The sequence below is a fragment of the Python bivittatus genome, unplaced genomic scaffold (assembly GCF_059951505.1).
Source record: "Python bivittatus isolate LINGU-HERP-01145 unplaced genomic scaffold, Pbiv_v1 ctg000510_np1212, whole genome shotgun sequence".
Taxonomy (NCBI): domain Eukaryota; kingdom Metazoa; phylum Chordata; class Lepidosauria; order Squamata; family Pythonidae; genus Python; species Python bivittatus.
This window is the reverse complement of record NW_028277081.1, coordinates 213171-232963: the sequence shown is the minus strand read 5'-3', so window position 1 is coordinate 232963 and position 19793 is coordinate 213171. Positions and strand designations below refer to the sequence as shown.

The following is a 19793-nucleotide window of genomic DNA, read 5'->3' as shown; positions in this document are numbered from 1 at the left end:
TCAAGATCTGCATCTGCTAAGGAAAGTTCAGGGGAAAACTGCAAAGACAGCGAAGATGAGACAACGGAGGGGAGACATATCTGAAAGGTTGTTACACAGAAGGGCAGATTTAGTCTCTATTGTCCCAGGACCAGACCAATGGGTTAAAAATATGAGGAAGAAAGTGCATGCTAAATGTTAGGAAGAGCTTACTCACTGTATTAGCCGTCAGCCAATGGAACAGGCTGCTGCATGATGTGATGAGTCCTCCTTTTCTGGAGGTCTTCAAACAGAAGCCACATCAGAGATATCTAGTAGAACCTGCACTGAGCAGGAGGTTGGACAAATTACCTCTAGGATCCCTTCCAACTCTATTTTTCTATTATTCTAACCATGTACCTCTTTTCAAGCCATTTCCTGATGAGTGGTCCATAGCAACCTACAGTAGTAGCCAACCACAGTTGTGTCAAAATAACAACAAGGACAGGCTTTATTCCGGCCACAACAAACTAAACAAATTGTGCTCCCCACCCCTACTGTTTTACACTCAGCTGCCCCCCATCAGAATTCCCCCTTGAAATCCCCCCAAAGGGCACACTTAAAGCTTCTCCTATCCAGCAAAGGAAACTGCCAGCCTGAGTCTCAGCCAAGAGGAGAGCGAGTGGGCAATTCCCTTCCTTTCGGTGGAGATGCATTTCCCATGAAGAAGCAGGCATGTAACCTGCGGGTGAACCTACAGCCATCGGAGGAGAGGATACAGGAACTTCAAGACTATTCCAATGTTTGTATGGAGGACTTAAGGTGAGCTTAGAAGTTGCTGCAGTGGGCCAGCCTATCACAAGCTTCTGGTTTGCTACTGAAGAAAGGTCATGGGACATCTAGTGACACATGGAGTCCTACAGTCAGGTCCAGAAATATTGGGACATTGACACAATTCTAACATCTTTGGCTCTATACACCACCACAATGGATTTGGAATGAAACAAACACAATGTGCATTAACTGCAGACTGTCAGCTTTAATTTGAGGGTATGTACATCCAACTCAGGTGAACGGTGTAGGAATTACAACAGTTTGCATATATGCCTCCTACTTGTTAAGGGACCAAAAGTAATGGGACAATTGGCTTCTCAGCTGTTCCATGGCCAGGTGTGTGATATCCCCTCAGTACCCCAATTACAATGTGCAGATAAAAGGCCCAGAGTTCATTTCAAGTGTGCTATATGCATGTGGAACTCTCAAGATGAGATCCAAAGAGCTGTCACTATCAGTGAAGCAAGCCATCATTAGGCTGAAGAAACAGAACAAACCCATCAGAGAGATAGCAAGAACATTAGGCATGGCCAAAACAACTGTTTGGAACATTCTCAAAAAGAAGGAATGCACCGGTGAGCTCAGCAACACCCAAAGACCCGGGAGACAACGGAAAACAACTGTGGTGGGTGACCGAAGAATCCTTTCCCTGGTGAAGAAAACACCCTTCACAACAGTTGGCCAGATCAAGAACACTCTCCAGGAGGTAGGTGTATGTGTGTCAAAGTCAACAATCAAAAGAAGACTTCACCAGAGTGAATACAGAGGGTTCACCACAAGATGTAAACCATTGGTGAGCCTCAAAAACAGGAAGGCCAGATTAGAGTTTGCCAAACAGCATCTAAAAAAGCCTTCACAGTTCTGGAACAACATCCTATGGACAGATGAGACCAAGATCAACTTGTACCAGAGTGATGGGAAGAGAAGAGTATGGAGAAGGAAAGGAACTGCTCATGATCCTAAGCATACCACCTCATCAGTGAAGCATGGTGGTGGTAGTGTCATGGCGTGGGCATGTATGGCTGCCAGTGGAACTGGTTCTCTTGTATTTATGGATGATGTGACTGCTGACAAAAGCAGCAGGATGAATTCTGCAGTGTTTCGGGCAGTATTATCTGCTCACATTCAGCCAAATGCTGCAGAACCCATTGGACGGCGCTCCACAGTACAGATGGACAATGACCCAAAGCATTCTGCAAAAGCAGCCAAAGAGTTTTTGAAGGGACAGAAGTGGACTGTTATGCAATGGCCAAGTCAATCGCCTGACCTGAATCCCACTGAGCATGCATTTCACTTGCTGAAGACAAAACTGAAGGGGAAATGCCCCAAGGACAAGCAGGAACTGAAGACAGTTGCACTAGAGGCCTGGCAGAGCATCACCAGGGATGAAACCCAGCGTCTGGTGATGTCTATGCGTTCCAGACTTCAGGCTGTGATTGACTGCAACCGCTTTGCAACCAAGTATTAAAAAGGGAAAGTTTGATGTATGATTATTATTCTGTCCCATTACTTTTGGTCCCTTAACAAGTGGGAGGCACATATGCAAACTGTTGTAATTCTTACACCGTTCACCTGAGTTGGATGTACATACCCTCAAATTAAAGCTGACAGTCTGCAGTTAAAGCACATTGTGTTTGTTTCATTCCAAATCCATTGTGGTGGTGTATAGAGCCAAAGATGTTAGAATTGTGTCGATGTCCCAATATTTCTGGACCTGACTGTATATGGTCATCTAACACCAATCTAATATTAGATTGTTATTATCCCAATACTAAGGATACCCTCTTCTGGGTTCTGGAGCTTACTCCCTGCCCCAGTGGACTCTGGTTGAGATCATCACCCCACCAGGCTGCACACAAAGGCCCTCTGCACCACAGCTTAGAAGGCCTCCAAGAAAAGGGAGATCTGATGATACAGCATGAAGTTCAAAAAGCAAGGCAGAAAAGGATGGACGATTCATCTCCCTGTTGAGGTCCAGCAGACTGATGGATTGCTTGTATCTGGGGAAGCTCTGGAGGATGTGGTCAAAACAATCAAGATGGTGGGCATGACGATGCAAAGCTCTGTTTTTTATGTATCATGGCCACTGTCTTAACTCTTCTGACCTTAATTGCAGAACTTCCTCCGTGCATGATGTCTGGTTTGGCCCAGAAAGCCTGACAGCGAATAGTTATCCTACTAGTTCTTCATTGCTAAAACAAAAGAACAGGAGATACCATCATCTCACAGTGCAGGTAGTCCTCAACTTACAACCAATTGGTCAGTGACTGTTCCAAGTTACGACAGCACTGAATAAATGCTGATTACAACTTGGCCTTGGAGTTCCGGCTGTCCCAGCACCCCCACGGTCATGTGATCCTGATCTGGGCACTTAGCAACCGGTTTGCACTTATGTCTGGTTGCAGCACCCCATGACCATGTGATTGCCATTTGCAATGGGGAAGCTGGCAGGAAAGGTTGCAGGTCGTTGGGCCTTGCAGGTCTCCCTCACTCAGGCACCCTCCTGCAGCCCCTCTGCGCTCCCACCGGCCACTTGCACACCCAGACTGCATGGCACCTCTCGCGCACCCCTCACACACCCTTCCCGACACGCCCTGCACTCTCCCCAGTCTGCATGGTGCCTCCTGAGCACCCCCTTGCACCCTCCCCCACACCCCTCTTCGCTCCCTCCCTGACCTGGCAGCAGCCACTTACTGGCCCGCCTGGGACTTGCAACTTTCTGCCGGTTTCCCCACTGACTTTGGTTGCGGGAAAGCAGCAGGAAGTTAGTTGCCACGCATGACAACCCTGGAATTCAGTTAACAGCAGCAATCAGGACTGCAGGGATTGCTGTTGCTGAGCAATGCAGTCGCACTTTGTAACCACGTCGCTTTGCAAGAGAAATTCCAGTCCCAATTGCCGTTGTAAGTCGAGGACTACCTGCACTTTAAAGACCATCAAGGCCGTTGTTGCACACATTTTGAGGACTTCGTTAGGTGCGCAATTTTAGGTTGCCTTTCGGAAGCATAGTTAAGTCAAACAAAAAGGAGGCGGAACGCAGGAGATACGGTACATTTCCTAAGTATTCAAGAGAAGACAAGCTTTATTATGTATTAAGTGACCCGCCGAGACAGAAAACTCTCGCGCTTCCAAGAGTTCCGTGAGCAGCCACAGGATGCAACGCTTGGGCGGTGCGCGGATCTCTCCAGGGAAACCGAGGACCTGCGGCCCTCGCGCGCCCCACGCCCGATCCTCCTGGGAGAAGGACGGGGGGGGACAGCCCTGAGGCCGGCCGAGATTTCTGCGGCCGCAAATTCCCAGGAAGTGCTCCGGGGGGGCCGCCGGGGGCCACCCAGCCCGCGAGCAGCGCAGGGCCCGCGCGAGGGTGGCCCGTTTCTGGCCCGGGAGGAAACTCCCCCGCCAGCCGCTGCGCGGGCCGAACAAAGCCGCTCCCTTCCGGCCGCAGGCGCAGAAGCGAAGACGCCCCCCCGCCCCGCGGCTCTGCCCCGGGGGGAAGGCGGCTGCGAGGACCCCGACGCTGCGCGCGCGGCCCGGCTGCGAAGCAAGGCCGCGCTTCCCCGCCCCGGGCACAGCCGCGCTTCGCAGACGGGGCGCCGCCTTTTCCGCCTCGCCCTGGGCGCTCCCGGCCGAGGGCCACGCGGGGCCCTCCGCTGCCCGGCGGCGCTTTCCCAGGCGGGTCGGCGCCTGCCAGAGCGGCCTCGGGTCGCGCCCCCCCCCGCGCGCGCGGCCGGCTGAGGCGTCTCGGGCAGGTCGGCGGGTCTCCGCCGCCTGCGGGCTCCCCGCCCCGCCGCCGCGAGCCGCGCGCAACTGCGCCCGAGCCGCTCGCCCGCCCCGCGGGGAGGGGTTTGCGCGGCACGCCCCGGACCCGCCCGGCGCCCGGGTGCAAAAGTCCCGGCGCGACCCGCCGCCGCTGCTCCTGCCCCGCTCCGCTCCGCTCCTCCGCGAAGAGCCGCCGCCGCCGCCGCCAACATGTGAGTGCCCCGCCGGCTCTCGGCTGCTTCGGGGCGGCGGCGAGCGGTAGCCGGGCAGCCCGGGGAGTCCGGCCGCGGCTGCAGCTCCGCCTCTGCAACCCGCCGCCCCCCGCTCTGGCCCCGGGCGCCGCCCGGCCGCTCTGCAAAGGCGCCGCCGCCGCCGCCGCCCGCGGTCCCGTGGCGAAGTTCGGCCGAGCTGGGAGGGGGAGGCTCGCAGGGCCGCGGCCGGAGCAGAGGCCGCGCTCGCAGGCCGGGCTGGGCGGGGAGGCCGGGGGAGGGGAGGAGAGGGGAGGGACGGGACGGGACGGGACTGGCGGAGGCGCCTCTCCGCGGCCGCCCTTCCCGCTGAAAGCCAGCGGCGCGGGGCCGGAGCAGCCCCTGCCACGCCTTCCTCCGCTCCGCTGCGCTTTTTCAGAAGTATCTAAAGTGCATATGGGCCGGGCCGGGAGGCGCCGGCGTCCTCGGCACGTGGTTCTGGGGCGTTTTGCCCGGCGAAGAGGGATCCGCGGGCCGGCACCGGCCTCCGCCTGCGGGGCTGGGAAGGGCTGCGCGGCCGGGCCGGGGGCGACGGGAGCCGCGGCCGATGGAAGCAACAGCGTTCCCTCCGGTTGCTTAGCTGGGTTAGGAACGTAGTTCGGGAAACGCGGCCTCCCCCTCGGTCCTCCCTCGGAGGCTCTGCGGCCGCCCGCCGGGCTGAGCTGCCTCCTGCGGATCAGGCCCCTGAGGTGGCCGCTGAACAGAAAGGCTCCCCAGCCGGAGGGCCAGGCTGACAAAGGAACAAGCCATGGTTTAGCTAAGCCTGCCACACCTGCCCCCTGGCCCTGGGTCCCGTCCGTGGCGATTCTGCCACATCCCCTTATTTGTACTTCTGGTCAGGATGGAGGCCGGCCACAGCCACGCAATACAAGCCCCTTTTCGGGTGTGTTGTCACACACGTGAAAGGGCTTTGGTTGCATGGTTGAAGCCACCATGTTGACTTTCAGACCTGGTGGGAACTTCTAGCTTTGTCACCAGTTGCCTTAGGGGAGATTGCCGGACTGGAGTCACTGGGAACGGGGCAACTGAGGCAGGGCGGAAGCAGCACACTTGCGACCACGGTGAACAAAATCTGTTGTTGGCCATTTGGTACCTGCGTAACATCCCAAACAGGCCTCCTGTCTCCGAACACACCACCCCCTCTCAGCCCGTTGAGGCTTCTCTGCTAACTTGGGGATGGGGGGAGAGAATTTGGGCCAGCCATGGGGCAGTTGGGAGCCTGAAAGCAGGATGCAGCTTTTCCCATTTTTGCCTTTTATGGGAGAAAATGGCAAGTGGCGGGTTTGGGGGCGGCAGCTGGGTTTGGTTGCAGACCAGGTGGCATCAGAGCTCTCAAGGGCCAGGAAGGGGCATCTTGTGCCCCAAACTCTCCAAGAAACACTGGTTTGATTCTCTGGCTTGGAAAGCATAAAATGCATCTCCTTGAAGTAGCTTTGCCCAGCTCTATCCTCAGAAAGTCAATTGCAATTTAGCCGACAAGGGGAGACCGACCTTTTGATTTCAGGGGGTCGTCGGGGACAGACCTTGGGAAGCTGAAGGTGGGCCAGCAAGCTTTAAACTGGGGGGACTCACATGTCCCCACAGCCGTGCCTCTGTAAAGTCTCCATACTCAGCACTCCGTGACCCATGTTCATGACTACCCTTGTAACCAGCTTTTCTTACAGCATTTAGATGCAAAAGATTGTGTTAAAAACGGTCAGAAAATCCAAGCACTGGAAACAAATTGCTAAGAACAAGCTATTGATGCATCTCCCATTCTAAGATTATGGGCAGAAAAAATATTACGGAGTGCTTCTTTCTGGTTGTAGGGATTCAACTCAGAGACACCATAAACCAGTGTTTCTCAACCATGGCTAGCTGGGGGATTCTGGGAGTTGAAGCCCACTCGTCTTAAAGTTGCCAAGGCTGAGAAACACTGTCATAAACACTGCCATTGTCAGGAGGTTTTCAGAGCAAGGAAGTGCCACTCTGTCACTCTGCTGTGAATGAAAAATGAAACTGATATTTCATTCAGACTGTAGGTGGCCTTCATCATTTTTCAACGAGGCACTAATGAGCAGTTTCTAGGAAATTCATTAAGGGGGCAAATAGTACCGGGAAATTGTTCTGAATTTCTCTGCCCCACTTGATCTCCACTCAGTTATTTCACGTGCAAAAAATATCGATAATAACAAATTTATTTCACATAACCTGGGCACAAAATTAAATTTGGCCAGTGTCTCCCTATCGGTGGAAACCCCTGTTTCTTCCAGAGATCCAGGGGAGCAAAGTCTGTTTCCTCACGCAGAGCTCCATGCGAACTGCTGCAATCCTACGGGATCCATTAACTCCCTCTGGATCAAACTTAATCTCACAGAGCTGTAGGACATCCCTGGAAAGTCCTTTTGGCCAACTCCACCTTCTCTTCCCAGTGAAAGAACCGAGGAGGCAGCCCGGGATATATAAGCCAGCATTCTGTTGTATAAAGGAGAAGCAGTTGGAGTTTGACCCACCGTAAAAAGTCCCCACCAATCTTCCCCTTCGTGGCTCAATGAAAGTAAAGCACTACAGAGTTTTGTTCCTGTTTCTCTTTCTTTTTTCTTTTCCTTTTGCAGTTAAGCAACTTTTGCAGGCAGCATATTGTTATTTCACTTGTTTGATTTAAATCCTGCCTTTTGTTCAGGAGCATAAAGCAGGATGCGCGGCCCTTCCTCCTCTTAAGTTTTTCCCATAACGGCAACTCCTGGCGGGCTGGGCTGAGAAAGGGGGACGGACCCAGAACTACCCAGGTCATCACACTCCTCGTTTTAACACTACGCCACACTTAGACCAATTGCCACAGATAGGTGATGTGGCCGGGAAAGGAGGGGCAACCCCTACCGGATCCACCCTCAGTTCGATGACCCCACTTGGCATCTGTGCTGGAAGCCTTCAGAAATGGCAACCAGCCTTCTGAGAAGGTTGGGTGAGGATGCAGCGAAGCAGGGCTCTAAGAAGCAGGGTGGAACAGTGCCAATAAGCACGGGAGGACGTTGGTTTGCGTGCTAGGGTGCACCTAAACCATGGCTGAACAGGTTAAGTCAAATACGCTAATTCAGAGGAGGAGATGGGCTGAAGGGTCTGGTTTGGCACATCCGAGTCACTTCAGTATTCCCACAAGGCTACCCCCCCGTCTGCTTTCTTTGCCAAGGTAGGGGTAGAGAGTCAAGAAGATGACCTTGATGGAGATAGGCAGGAACCATGCCCTGGGCAAAAGGGGCTGAAATGTTAAGTCCAGAGCAATGCGATGACATTCAGAGGTGGCTCAGGCAGACCCCTCCCAATTCACTGGAGGAGGTGGAGGAGGCACACCACAATCGGACTTGCAAGATTCTCTTTTTATATATACCAGTCTCAAAGTAGTTTTAGGCTGCTTGTAGAGTTGATTTTCTGGTCTGGTCTACCTAGTGGGGCTGACAATAGATTCATACTGGTGTAGGAAAGAATCAGGGTCTTCTTGCCATGCGTATTCCCAGACTCTGTGGCATTTTAGCGTGGTCTTTACGCATATCTTCTCCTCTCTGCTTGTATCGGATTAGAAGGCCAGTGATACCCAGGGAGGCAGCGTCTTCTGGGGAATATGCCCCATGCGGTGCCTGTAAGGCTTGCCAGTGCTCCTTGTTGGCCTGCAGGCATCTGATCATGAGTACCGTTATTCTTCTGAGCTGTTAACTTGTGCTGTTGCTCAGAAAATGCCATTACTGTACTTTGGGATTACTTATAAATCAGGGTTTCTCAGCCTTGGCAACTTCAAGACGTGTGGACTTCAACTCTGGCTGGGGAATTCCGGGAGTTGAAGTCCACACGTCTTGAAGTTGCCAAGGCTGAGAAACCCTGGTATAGACTCTGTAGCTAAGGGATACGTTTTATTTGCAACTTCCCTAGTTGCACATGGTTGGAATGCAGAAGAAAATGCTATGATGCACGTGGGATAAACTGAATAGTGACTGAAACCACATTTTATTGGTGAGATGCTAGGACAGTGATGGCGAACCTATGACACACCTGTCAAAGGTGATATGCCACGACATTTTGGGTGACACGCCAGCATTCACCGACACCAACTCTTCTCCCTATTTGAGTTACCAAAGAAACTGAGTTTGTTTTACTCATATTTAGTTTTTGTAATTGTTTGACATTTCTTTATATAATACATAGCACCGCACATGACTGGACTGTATTTTTTTTTAATAAATGAATATGTAAAGAATTGTTTCTCTTTGGTTCGGAGGTTGGGGGTGACACGCCAGCAGAGTCAAGTTAGGCATTTTCTGAATTTTTGACCAAATGGTTCGCCATCACTATCTAGGACAAGGTCGCAGGAAGCATTCCTAGAATTCTTGGGTGCCACGTAGGTTTGGACTATGTGAATTGATATTAACCCAGATTAACTATTCAGTTTTTATAAATCCCAGTCTGGCAATAACCCTGGGCTGTTTCTTTGTGCAGGTCGGGTGCCAATGGAGCAGGCTCTGCCTCTGGCAGCAACCGGCGTCTTCAGCAGACTCAGAACCAAGTTGACGAGGTACGCACAGCCAGGTTCTTCAGAACCGGGGGGCGGGTGAGCCACGTGTCCTCAAACACGAAGAAATGGGCTTGACTTGGTGGGTGAAGCTCCAGCACCTTGCTGTGGGATCCAGTTGAAGGGAGAGTGGGCCAAAATGGGATGCAGCTGCCCTGAGCTGACCCAGGGGGCGGGGGGGTTGGCCTGATTTCTCACAATCTTTCTGATGCCCCACATCAAAGATGTTAGGGACCTAGGATAGGCCAGTGGGTGCTTTCCACCTCTTGGCACCCCCATTTCCTGAAGGAGATGGGAGGATACAGTTGTCTGCAGACTGCGCTGCTGCGTGTTATGACGGGGTTCACGGTCAGATCATTTTCAAGGCAGACCTAATTGTTTGGGGGGCAGATAATGGCTCTTCGCCCGTTGATTCAAGGCTGGTGACCCTCTGGACTTCTGGATCCGATACAAAAAGGAAGATTCTGCAATTCCCTTTTAAAAAGTCAAAATACCCTAAAACCCTGCTTGAAACTTCACAGCTTAAATGGGCTGCTGGGTTGCAAATTTTAGCCAGTAGCATCAGAAAATAAAGACAGCAGTGACTGCTTTATTTCCCACTGTGATAGTGATTGAAGAGACCCCAGTTTTTACTCCATCCTTTTCATCCACAGCCCACCCTGGCTGCAGCTTTCCTTTTTTTATATATAATTTTTATTAAAGAGACTTAACAAGATAAAAACAATACAAATTTTAGAAAAGAAATAAAGAAAATAGAGAAAAACAGTGAATGGATAAGAAAGAAAATAGAAAAAAGAAAGAAGATAGAAACGATTGTAAAGAAGCAGCTTCTGATCTTCCTAACAGCTGTTATAAATACATTTATATCTTGCCCTCTCTCTCTCAAATTACATCATAATTTCCATCTTTCCACAGTGCACCCTTTCTAATCAACAAACCCATAAATCAGAAGTTCGTTTTCTTCTTTTTTCAGCAAAAAGTCCATAAGGGGTTTCCAGTCACTAATAAATGTAGTTATTGTCCTTTCTCTAATCAAATTAGTCAATTTTGCCTTCTCTGCTAATTCTGTCATCTTCACCATCCATTCCTCCGTTCTGGGTATTTCACAGTCTTTCCATTTTTGTGCATATAATATTCTCGCAGAAGTGATCATATACAAAAATAATGTTCCATAACTCTTCTCTAATTGTCTATCCACTAGTCCCAGCAAGAAAAGTTCTGGTTTCAGTTGAATGTTTAACATTCTTTGTATCATTTTCTCTTTTTCTTTCCTTAATTTGTATGCCAACCACTTCCCTGGCTTGTTTGCAAATTCAAGCATGTTTTGTTTTGCATAATTCATTTTTACTTATTGTTAACATAGATAGCTGCTGCTGTAAAAGTTTAATCTGTTGTGAAATAGTTCTCTTTTCTGGGGATTTCTTTAATTCTTCTTTCCTTTTTATCTCATCCAAAATCGCTTGTCTTTTCTCTTGTCTCTTCTTGAGTTTGCTATCATGTTGTATAACGTGTCCTGACTATGGGCAGGACCTCCCAATCCACGAATGGTTCCTGTTGGCATGCAAGGGGGAGTTGTGTGAAGACTCTCCTGGCCGTGGCTGCTACCTCCTCTTCAATCCGAATGGAATGGAATGTCGGACTCCCCCTGAAAATCTATCCAGACCATCTTCCTTCTGTGGAACTCTTACAATATGTTCCTTGTCAACCTCTGAACAGGCATGCTCTCTGGGGCTAAGAAAGGAAACTCTTGGGTTCTCCCTGCCAGAGCAGCAGAGGGGCCAAGCTGGTTAAAGATGCTGTCCGTCCAAAGTAGAAAAGGAGCGTCAGTAAGACCAGCGATTCATTCTGGCTCAAAATTTGTATTGGAAGAGTGTCAGTCAAAGTGGAGCGAGGTATCAAGTGCCAGAACCTTAGTTTGGCCTCCAGATTAGGAGTTGGAGGAAATGCTGATCCCATTTGTTTGATGACAAAAATCTGATGGAACAGTTAATACCCAGAAATAACATTCAGATGATCTTGATAGATTATAGAAATTGGTTTAAATAGCAAAATAAAATTTAAACGCAATAGGAAGCAAAAGACAAATACACAGCACTGGGTGGGGATATCAGGCTTAGGAACAGTATATGGGGAAAGGGCCTTGAGTGTTACTTGAGTGCAAATCATTTGAATCAGAAGTCAGAATCAGGAATTCTGGAAGTTGAAGTCCATGCATCTCAAGGTTGAAAGACACTGAGCTAAGTGGTCCTGCAAAAAACGCTGATGTGGGGCTCTGTCTATGGAAACTGACCCAACTGATGTCTGCATGAGATTGGCTTGGTTTGGGACTTATATGCCCCCTTTTTCATTGGCCTTCCAAATCTCACATTACTACTATTTATGCACAGACTTAAGTCCTTTTTCCTTAGGGCAACGTATGGCTGAGAAGAAAAGCAACTGCCAAGCTAAGACTTCATTCTCACGTTTTAGGTGGTGGACATCATGAGGGTCAACGTGGACAAGGTTTTGGAGAGAGATCAGAAGCTGGCAGAGCTGGATGATCGTGCTGACGCCTTACAAGCTGGAGCCGCTCAATTTGAGACAAACGCAGCCAAGCTGAAAAGGAAATACTGGTGGAAGAACTGCAAGGTAAGAAAGTTGGGACCCAGGTTGGTCAGAAGGTTACGGTTCAGGAGCCCTCCCTTCTTGCTCCTGCTATCCTGTAGCTCAGGCTGTCCATTTAGGCTCTTGCTTCAAGAGAAGACCCAGCTCTGCCATTTAAAGAAGGTGACAGGGCTGACAAAGAGAGGATCTAGCCCTCTAGATGCAGGTGTTGAAAAGAGGGGACTTGAGAGTGTTCATCCCATCCCTTGGATCTGGGGCTTTGGAACCACACTTGGCTGGTGCAGAAAGTTCTCCTTTATTTTCAGGCTCATAATCACAACCTGGGCCCTGGGAGAGGGGGGCACCCATCCTCTGCCTGGGTCTGCAGCCAACAAAGGTCCCAGGGCCACTGCTGGGTCCTGTGAGAAAAGATGTTATGATTCTCCACCCACTACAATAATACAAATGTTGGCAAGGAGCGACGGCTGATGGGGTTGTCATACTAAACGTTCCAAGTCCTCAAACTGACTTGTTGCAAGCAGTTTCCATAAACACAGGAAAATAGCCTTTTTCCCTGTTTTGGTAGTGCTCTGACTTTGACTGAGTTGGTTTTTATGGTACATATGACCAATTAGCAACCAAAATAGAACAGCACAGTAAAGAAATTAAACATTTGCATATTGGACATCAAGAACTATCTTCAGATCAGCAAATTCAAAGGTTAGAGATAAAGAAGTTGGAGGACAGGTTACAAATAGCAGAAGCAGAATTCCATAAAAACAATTTATAGTTCAGAGCCATCCATACCTGAAGATTTTGGGAGAGATTTCAAAAGAGAAACGGAAAACTTACTCAGAGTTTATCTTGATTTGGACCCAGATGAATCTTTGGAATATGAAATCAAAATATCTTCAAATAATAGTAATGGGCTGACTAGCCCATTTACAAGGAGAAAGATGTTTTTAAGCTGAAAAAGAAAAATGTACGTATTGTATGTCTTCAAGAGATTCGTATCAAAAAGGACAATGCAAGCATTGTAGTTAAAATGTTGTGACCTCAGGCAGACGAGAAAAAATAAGGGTAATATATGTGAGAAACTTACCATGGAATTTGGAAAGACAAAACCAAGATGTGGAAGAAGGGTTTGTATTTCAGACTGAACGTGGGAAAATAACAATTGCTCCAATTCATGTTCTGAGTGATGAAATAAAGTTCTATGAAATATTTTTTTCCACTCCTTATTTTGATATTTTGATCTTCAGAGATCTGGATGGGGTTCTTTCTCCATACCTAGACAACTCTGCTTGATCTGAAAGGAACTTTAGTGAACTCCCTCAAAATGTTTTTGATTATATGTCATTACTCTTCAATTCATAAAATTTACTCAAGAATAAGTATGTGCTGGATTATCAACTCACTGTTAACTAATCTCATAGAAGTGGAAACTGCAAGTTCTTATTTATGCAGATCATAATCCAATAATTGTAAATTTAAACAGAGGAATCTCTAAACTGTGAACAGGAATTGGAAAAGCTTTCTCCAAATCAATTTAACTTCAGATTTTTTTTATCTGCAGTAGGAGGCTCCAATACAGCATGTAAGTTTATAAGTTGATGATGAAATATGAAGATGAATGCAGAATTTAGACAAAATAATTGATATTCTGCAATGAGAATTTCAGTGGAAAAAAAACTGAATTTACAGTGAATTTCACACTTAGAGAAAACTTAAATATGGTATAAGATTTTTTATCAATGGTGTAAAACATCAACAGCAATGGTGTATCACTCCAATATTTATTGTTAACATTGTAAGTACTGCATACTGAACAATACACTTCCTACATTTCTCATTGCCAACAATTCCTAAAAAATAAGAGTGACAGATTAAGTTGTGGGGATATGCCTCAATGTCTAAAATAACTCTGCTGATTACTGTTACTGATACTTACACACTAATTTGATTTTGATAATGATAGTTTAAACCAGTGTTTCTCAACCTTGAGAACTTTAAGATGGTTGGCTGGGGAATTTTGGGAGTTGAAGTCCACACATCTTAAAGTTCCCAAGGTTGAGAAACACTGGTTTAAAATGACATAAGTTATTTAAACACCTATAAAATAAACTACTCTGAGAGTCTGCATTTATTTAATCTTATGACACTTGTGAATCTCTTCTCTATTTTCCTCTTTGGGTTTTTTTTTTATTTTTAAAAGGTTCAGTAACCATTAAAAAGTCATTTCCCAAGCAGTAAAGCAGTGTTCTTGGGGTTTCTCTTGCAGATGTGGGCCATCCTGATCGGGGTGGTTGTGGTCCTCATCATCATCATCATCAGTAAGTGTCTTAACTGGGGATGAAGCCCCCCAAGTATCCCTTTAACTGGGAACTCTTGAACTCTCTTCCCTAGGCGCTGTCCCCAGAGAGTCAAGGTTACCTGTGGCTGAAAAATACATCGTGGCTCTCTGTCTCGTGTATTTATTATTATTTATGTTATTTATTATGAATGCCCTCCCTCCAGAGCTCGGATTGTGGCCCCATCCCTGTTGGCCTTCCGTAAGGCCCTGAAGTTGGGGCTCTGTGCTCAAACCTGGGGCCCTGGGTGTGGGACGGAGCCCGTGGCCTGATGATGTTGAGTGTCGATTGTGGCTTTGTGATTTTTTTTTTCTGCTACGGGTTTTATATTTTTGTGTAAGTTTTTATTATTTTTAATATGGTGAGCTACCCAAAGTCACATCTGTGAGATGGGTGGCAATATAAATCCACTAAATGAATAAATGTCTAGGCCCCTGTAGAGTTGAAATCTATCTTGATATAGTTATTTTTTTTCGCTGTGGGCAGGTTGCTTTTGCTGATAGAAATATTCCGTCAAACCACCAAGAGTCTCGTTTGTAAAAATAAGTTTCCTTCAGAAAGAACCTGGTCTTCAGCATATAGCTTTCCAGAATGTTTGCAACTCTATTATCCCCATTTATTATTTTTTTTTAAGAAATCATTTGCTATTGTTTTTGCTAACCTCTGCTTTTTTCTTTTTTTTTAATGCAGTTTGGAGCGTGTCCTCATGAACCAGCAGAACACAAAGCCGCCTCAACATGCAAACTCCTCCATCTAACTTGCTCTGTTGCCAAGCTTTCCTACGGGTGCACGAATCAACCATTTATTCTGGATAGCTGTGTTAACTCTTAATAGTTTGAGTGATAGGCTTCGGCTTGCCAGCCTGAGGCCGCTAAGAAGTGTGCGAGCTGCAGGAGAAGAAACCTCAGACCTCAGAATCATGCGCTGAAATCGCCACTTCTTGGACAAATCAATATTTCCTCTCTCCCAGTTAGAGTCCGAGTATTGCGGAAAAGGAATGGGGATCAGCTCTTATTTGTGCCTTCCTAAATTGAATTATTTTCTTACACACAATTGTGGCATATACCGAACAATCACTGCCTTCATTAGATGATAGCAATTTATTGTTGGGGGGAGCGGGCCGTAGTGAGCAAACACTATTCTGATTTTAAGTCTCTTGCGATGATTTGTGCACTCGGAGCACTTAAACTAACCACAAAACCCTGCAAGTCTTTTGGAGGCAAACGCGGCACGGGGTCTGTCCTCACAGCTTAGTGCCTTATCTGTCGGTTGGACCTGAACAAACGCCATCAAGTATGTTTCGCGGTTCTGCAGAGACGCAACGGAAGTTGCTTTTCAGCAAAACAATCTCCACAAAGCAAAACAAAACACAACAGCACAATGGTTTTCCAGAAGAATCCTGACGTTTTGTAACAGTTGCCTGTTCTGTATTGCCAATGCGGTAATTCTGCCCTTGGCAGGAGTCTGTCTTCTCCCACGGCTCCCAACAAGGCCACGTATGGTGGTTGCTCCTCCATGTCTCCATTTCTCGCATTCGTCTCCTCCTCCTCCTCCTCCTCCTCCTCTCCTCCGTTTAGCACCCCGAATTGCAGATCACCAGTAAAAGCGAGAGCTGATCCCGTAACTATTCCACCAAGATGTTGTGCGGTATCTTGGGACCGTTTTTCTCCTCCTCCCACAATGGGAAACCTTGTCGTATTTCTGATTTCTTCCAATACTTCTGTATAGGCTGGAAGTGCCGTGATTGGAATGCAGAGAGCGAGCTGCTCCGGCATTCGTGTGACGGCGGTGGGTCTCGCCGAGTCTCCGCGCCGAACTTAACCTCCCTGAGTTGCCGTTCTTTCTACTAACGTCCAGCCTTCCTTACCCGGCTGCGCCTGCGAGGCAGGAGGGTGTCTCGCCCGCCGGCCCAGGAGGCAAACTTCTATGGTAGCCATTTAATAAAGCGTGATTGTCCGTCGCTCGGCCGCCTCGTCTCTTGCAATTTGCGCTCCGCGGGCCTGGGGGGCAGCGAGCGGGGAGGCAGGAAAGGCAGCGGGAACCGGATGTCTGGGGGAAGCAGCCCCCTCCTGTGGGCCTGGATCCCTCCGAGGGGCGCTCATTATTTTGCTACTGCGCCCGATCCTGAGGCCACGAGGGCCCCTGTGCTGCAAGGCCGCCCCCAAGCCTGGGCGACCTTCCTGCCCATTGTGTGGAATTGCTGGGGGGGGCGCCACGCTGCATTTAGGGACCCAGACCCGGGAAAGGCTGGCAGGCAGAGGCTGAGCTGCGCCCCATCCAGACGCCTGCGCGGGGGCGCTTTTTTCCCACCGGGATCCCTCCCAAGGAGGCTGCGGGCCTTCCTTGCGAGGAAGCTCCTTAGCTTCCGCGCCCCCGCCCTTTTGCAAGGGACCAAACTGCGTGCGCGCGCATCGGATTCCCGCAATAAGGCACGGCTCGTTTTAGGAAGCCTGCGTAGCCTGGCGGTGAAGCGCAAACCCGGCCCGGGCAGCAGCGGCGCTCGGTGCCGCCCGCATCCCGGCAGCCTCCGAGCATGCGCAGGGAAGGGGTGCCCGGCGGAGGGGTGGGGCCACCTCAGGCTTGAGACAGGACTACAAGACCTCCCGCGGGGCCAATGGGAAGCCGCGGCAGCTCCGCCTCCTCCGCGCGGGCGGCCCATCGGACCCCGCCGAGGGCGGGGCGTCGGTGACGTCGTGCGGCAGGGTGAGGGAAGAGCTGGGCGGCGCTGGCGGGTGAGTGACGCGCGCCCGCGCTCCGGGGGCCCCGCCTCCCTCCTTCCTCTGGGGACGCTGAGGACTAGCTCCTTAGGCGGGACGAAGGCCCGCTGAGGAGAGCTGAGGCGGAAGAGATCCGCTTTGCGATGGGCTCCGAGCGGGCTCTCGGGGGGCCCGGCCCTCTGAGCCAAACGGGTCGGCCTCTGCTTCGCCCTGCCGTGTGAACGCATCCTTTGCAGAGGGCAGCCCCGTGTCCCGCTGTCCTGGACGACGGCGTCCTTGGCTCCAGGCGGCTTGCAGGAACCCGGCGGCCCTCCTGAGGCGAGGCGCCCGTCTGCGGCCCGGGGGCTGCAAGAGCCGGGTCCCCTTGTCCTCGTGCCCCGTCCGGCAAAACCGGGCGAAACAGACCGGCTCCCGGCCGCCAGCGGAGGGCCAGAAGCCTGCATCCTCTCCCTTATTTTTATATGGATAGGCTACAGTTAGATTCACCGTCTATTATTATAATATTGTTAGTGTTGTTGTTGTTGTTGTTATTCTTCAACCTCTGTGCTGAACGTATATTGAGGGAAACTGGATTGGAAGCAGATGAGTGCGGTATTAAACCGGGAGGAAGAGCCATCCCTCCCCCGCGCTGCGCCGATCGATGACCCTTCCCTGACAGCCGAAAACGCAAAGGATCCGCAAGCTCTGGTAATGAAAGTCACGGAGCCCAGTGAAAAAATGGGGCTAAAGTTAAATCTGAAGAAGAGCAAAGCAGCCACCACAGGTAGAACAGCCAGCCTTGGAATTGGCGATGAAGATACCGAAGCGGTGGACGCTTCTGCCTTTGCGGATCAGCCATCCGGAGCCAGCAGCCGAGGAGGGCCAGCGCTTGGCAGAGCAGCCGCGAAGGCCTCGGGGGAGACGTTCAGACGCCGCGGGGTCTCTGCCTTCGAAGATGGGAACGGTGTTTCCTGTGTCCCTCTACGGAGTGAAAGTTGGGCTTTGAAGAAGCGAGGTAGAGAAATGGCAAAACTGACCTGCCTGGCCGGGGATAAAACAATAAGACTGCAGACCTTTTATGGACTTTTTGCTGAAAATGGGAAAAAGGGTTGAATATGGGATAGAAGGGATCTTGTAATGTAATGTAAATGTAAAGAGGGAGGAGGGATAATAGGTTTAGCTGCTGCAGAGAAGATCAGAACTCGCTTCTTTAATTATCAATTTTCTTTTTTTAACTCTATTGCTTTTGCACTTTTTCTTTTATCTTTCTTCTTTTTCCTAACTTTTCTTTCTATACTTTCACATTCATCTCTTATCGATGTAAAATTCTTCAATAAAAATTACTTTGCAAAAAAGAAGAAGCAAGATAGCAAGAGTATTGATGCTTTTGAACTTGGGTGTCGGAGATGACTCCCGAGAAGACCGTGGACAGCCAGGAAAAGAAACTGATGGATCATCGAATAAATCAACCAGAGTTCTCACTCGAGGCACCAATGGCCAGGCTCAAATTATCAAGACACATGATGCAAAGACCCAGCTCTCTGGAGAAGGCTCTGATGCTGGGAAAGGTGGAAGGAAAGAGAGGAAGAGGAAGACCAGCGCAAGGTGGATAGACTCAGTTACAGTGGTGATGGGGGCACTGTTGGAAGACCTGAGGTTGGGGACAGATCATGATGGAGAATATCTGTGCGGTTGGTAAGAGTTGACACCAACTTGATGGCACATAATCAGTGTGGCCAAGGGAGGAGTGTGGGCCCTCTGCCACTGGCTCTTCTCAGGAACAATGGTGCTTCTCCGAGGGCTGAGGCCTCCCAGGTGGGCCACACCTGCTTCTGCATCAGCCCGCCGTGAGCGGTCTTTAAGGCTACTCCAAACTTTATTCACGTCCAGAGTTTGCTTGAAGAGCCGCTGGTGCCTTTCTCTCATAGCGTTCATTTTTCAAAAATGCCCCCCAGGTAGGATTACCAGACATCTGGCAAAAGGAGGATAGGTCCTCATGCCCTCTGTCTGGCAGGTATAGCCTTAAAATCAAATTTTGTCAGGCTTTTTGAATGTCTAACTCAGTGTTTTTCAAACTTGGCAACTTTCAGATGGGTGGACTTCAACTCCCAGAAATCCCCAGCCAGCATGGCTAGCTGGGGAATTCTGGGAGTTGAAGGCCACCCATCTGAAAGTTGCCAAGTTTGAAAAAGGTTGACCTAACTGAGCTTCCCTAATAAGTGCTAACCACAGGTTAACAAGCTCCACCTGAAATTGACACACCGAAAGCTTTTGCCTCCTGAAGCACTGGCAAGTTCCTCTCCATCCATCTTCCCCTTTGTGTGTCTGCTTACTCACTTTCCATCCCTTCCTCTCCCATGAATGTACACACAAATATTAATCAGTGTGTGTGTCCTCCTTCCCCCATTTGTCCTCCTTTGCCTGATTGGATATCTGGTAACCCTATGCCAAGGGGACAAGCGGCCTGATGTGCCCTCCTAACCTGGGGGAGTGACCAGGAGCGATCCGTCACTGCATAAAGGCCTCAGGGTCGAAGGTGGTCTGCTCTGCTTGGTGCAGAAAAATGTCAAGGACGGGTGGCCAGTCTTCTAACACATGACAATAACCCCAATGTTGGAAGGACGGTGGGGTGGGGTTGGGCAGTCTGGTCTATGCCAATTCACCACCTGTCTTGGCCAAAGTCCAGAGGGGTGAAAAAGCATGGGTTTTCTGCTCTGGTAGCGCCTGTTGTCTTCATCGAAGTTGGAGAGACCTTGTGCTACTTTGCCTAAATAGTGAACCCTTAAAGCTGCTCTAGTCCCTAAAAATTCAATTAAAAATAAAA

At 49.5% G+C, this 19793-nt stretch overlaps 2 protein-coding genes across 2 annotated transcripts in view; both read left to right on the top strand.

The window, feature by feature from the left end:
• Window positions 1–4551: 4551 nt before the first annotated feature.
• On the top strand, window positions 4552–16233 carry VAMP3 (vesicle associated membrane protein 3). The gene is made up of 5 exons (XM_088147578.1): window positions 4552–4763; window positions 9267–9342; window positions 11809–11967; window positions 14204–14255; window positions 14964–16233. Coding segments are annotated over exons 1-5 (309 nt in total). The 5' UTR covers window positions 4552–4761; the 3' UTR covers window positions 14984–16233.
• A 139-nt stretch (window positions 16234–16372) lies between these two features.
• Window positions 16373–19793, top strand: part of PER3 (period circadian regulator 3) — a 40718-nt gene continuing 37297 nt past the window's right edge. The window contains 1 exon segment of the mRNA XM_088147579.1: window positions 16373–17005. The gene's annotated coding sequence lies outside the window, so the exon portion shown is untranslated.

Excerpts from the sequence above, each read along its gene's own strand:
- VAMP3 (XM_088147578.1), top strand. Across the intron at positions 9,343-11,808 it reads CTCAGAACCAAGTTGACGAG|GTGGTGGACATCATGAGGGT; the intron begins GTACGCACAGCC and ends CTCACGTTTTAG. Across the intron at positions 11,968-14,203 it reads ACTGGTGGAAGAACTGCAAG|ATGTGGGCCATCCTGATCGG; the intron begins GTAAGAAAGTTG and ends TTTCTCTTGCAG.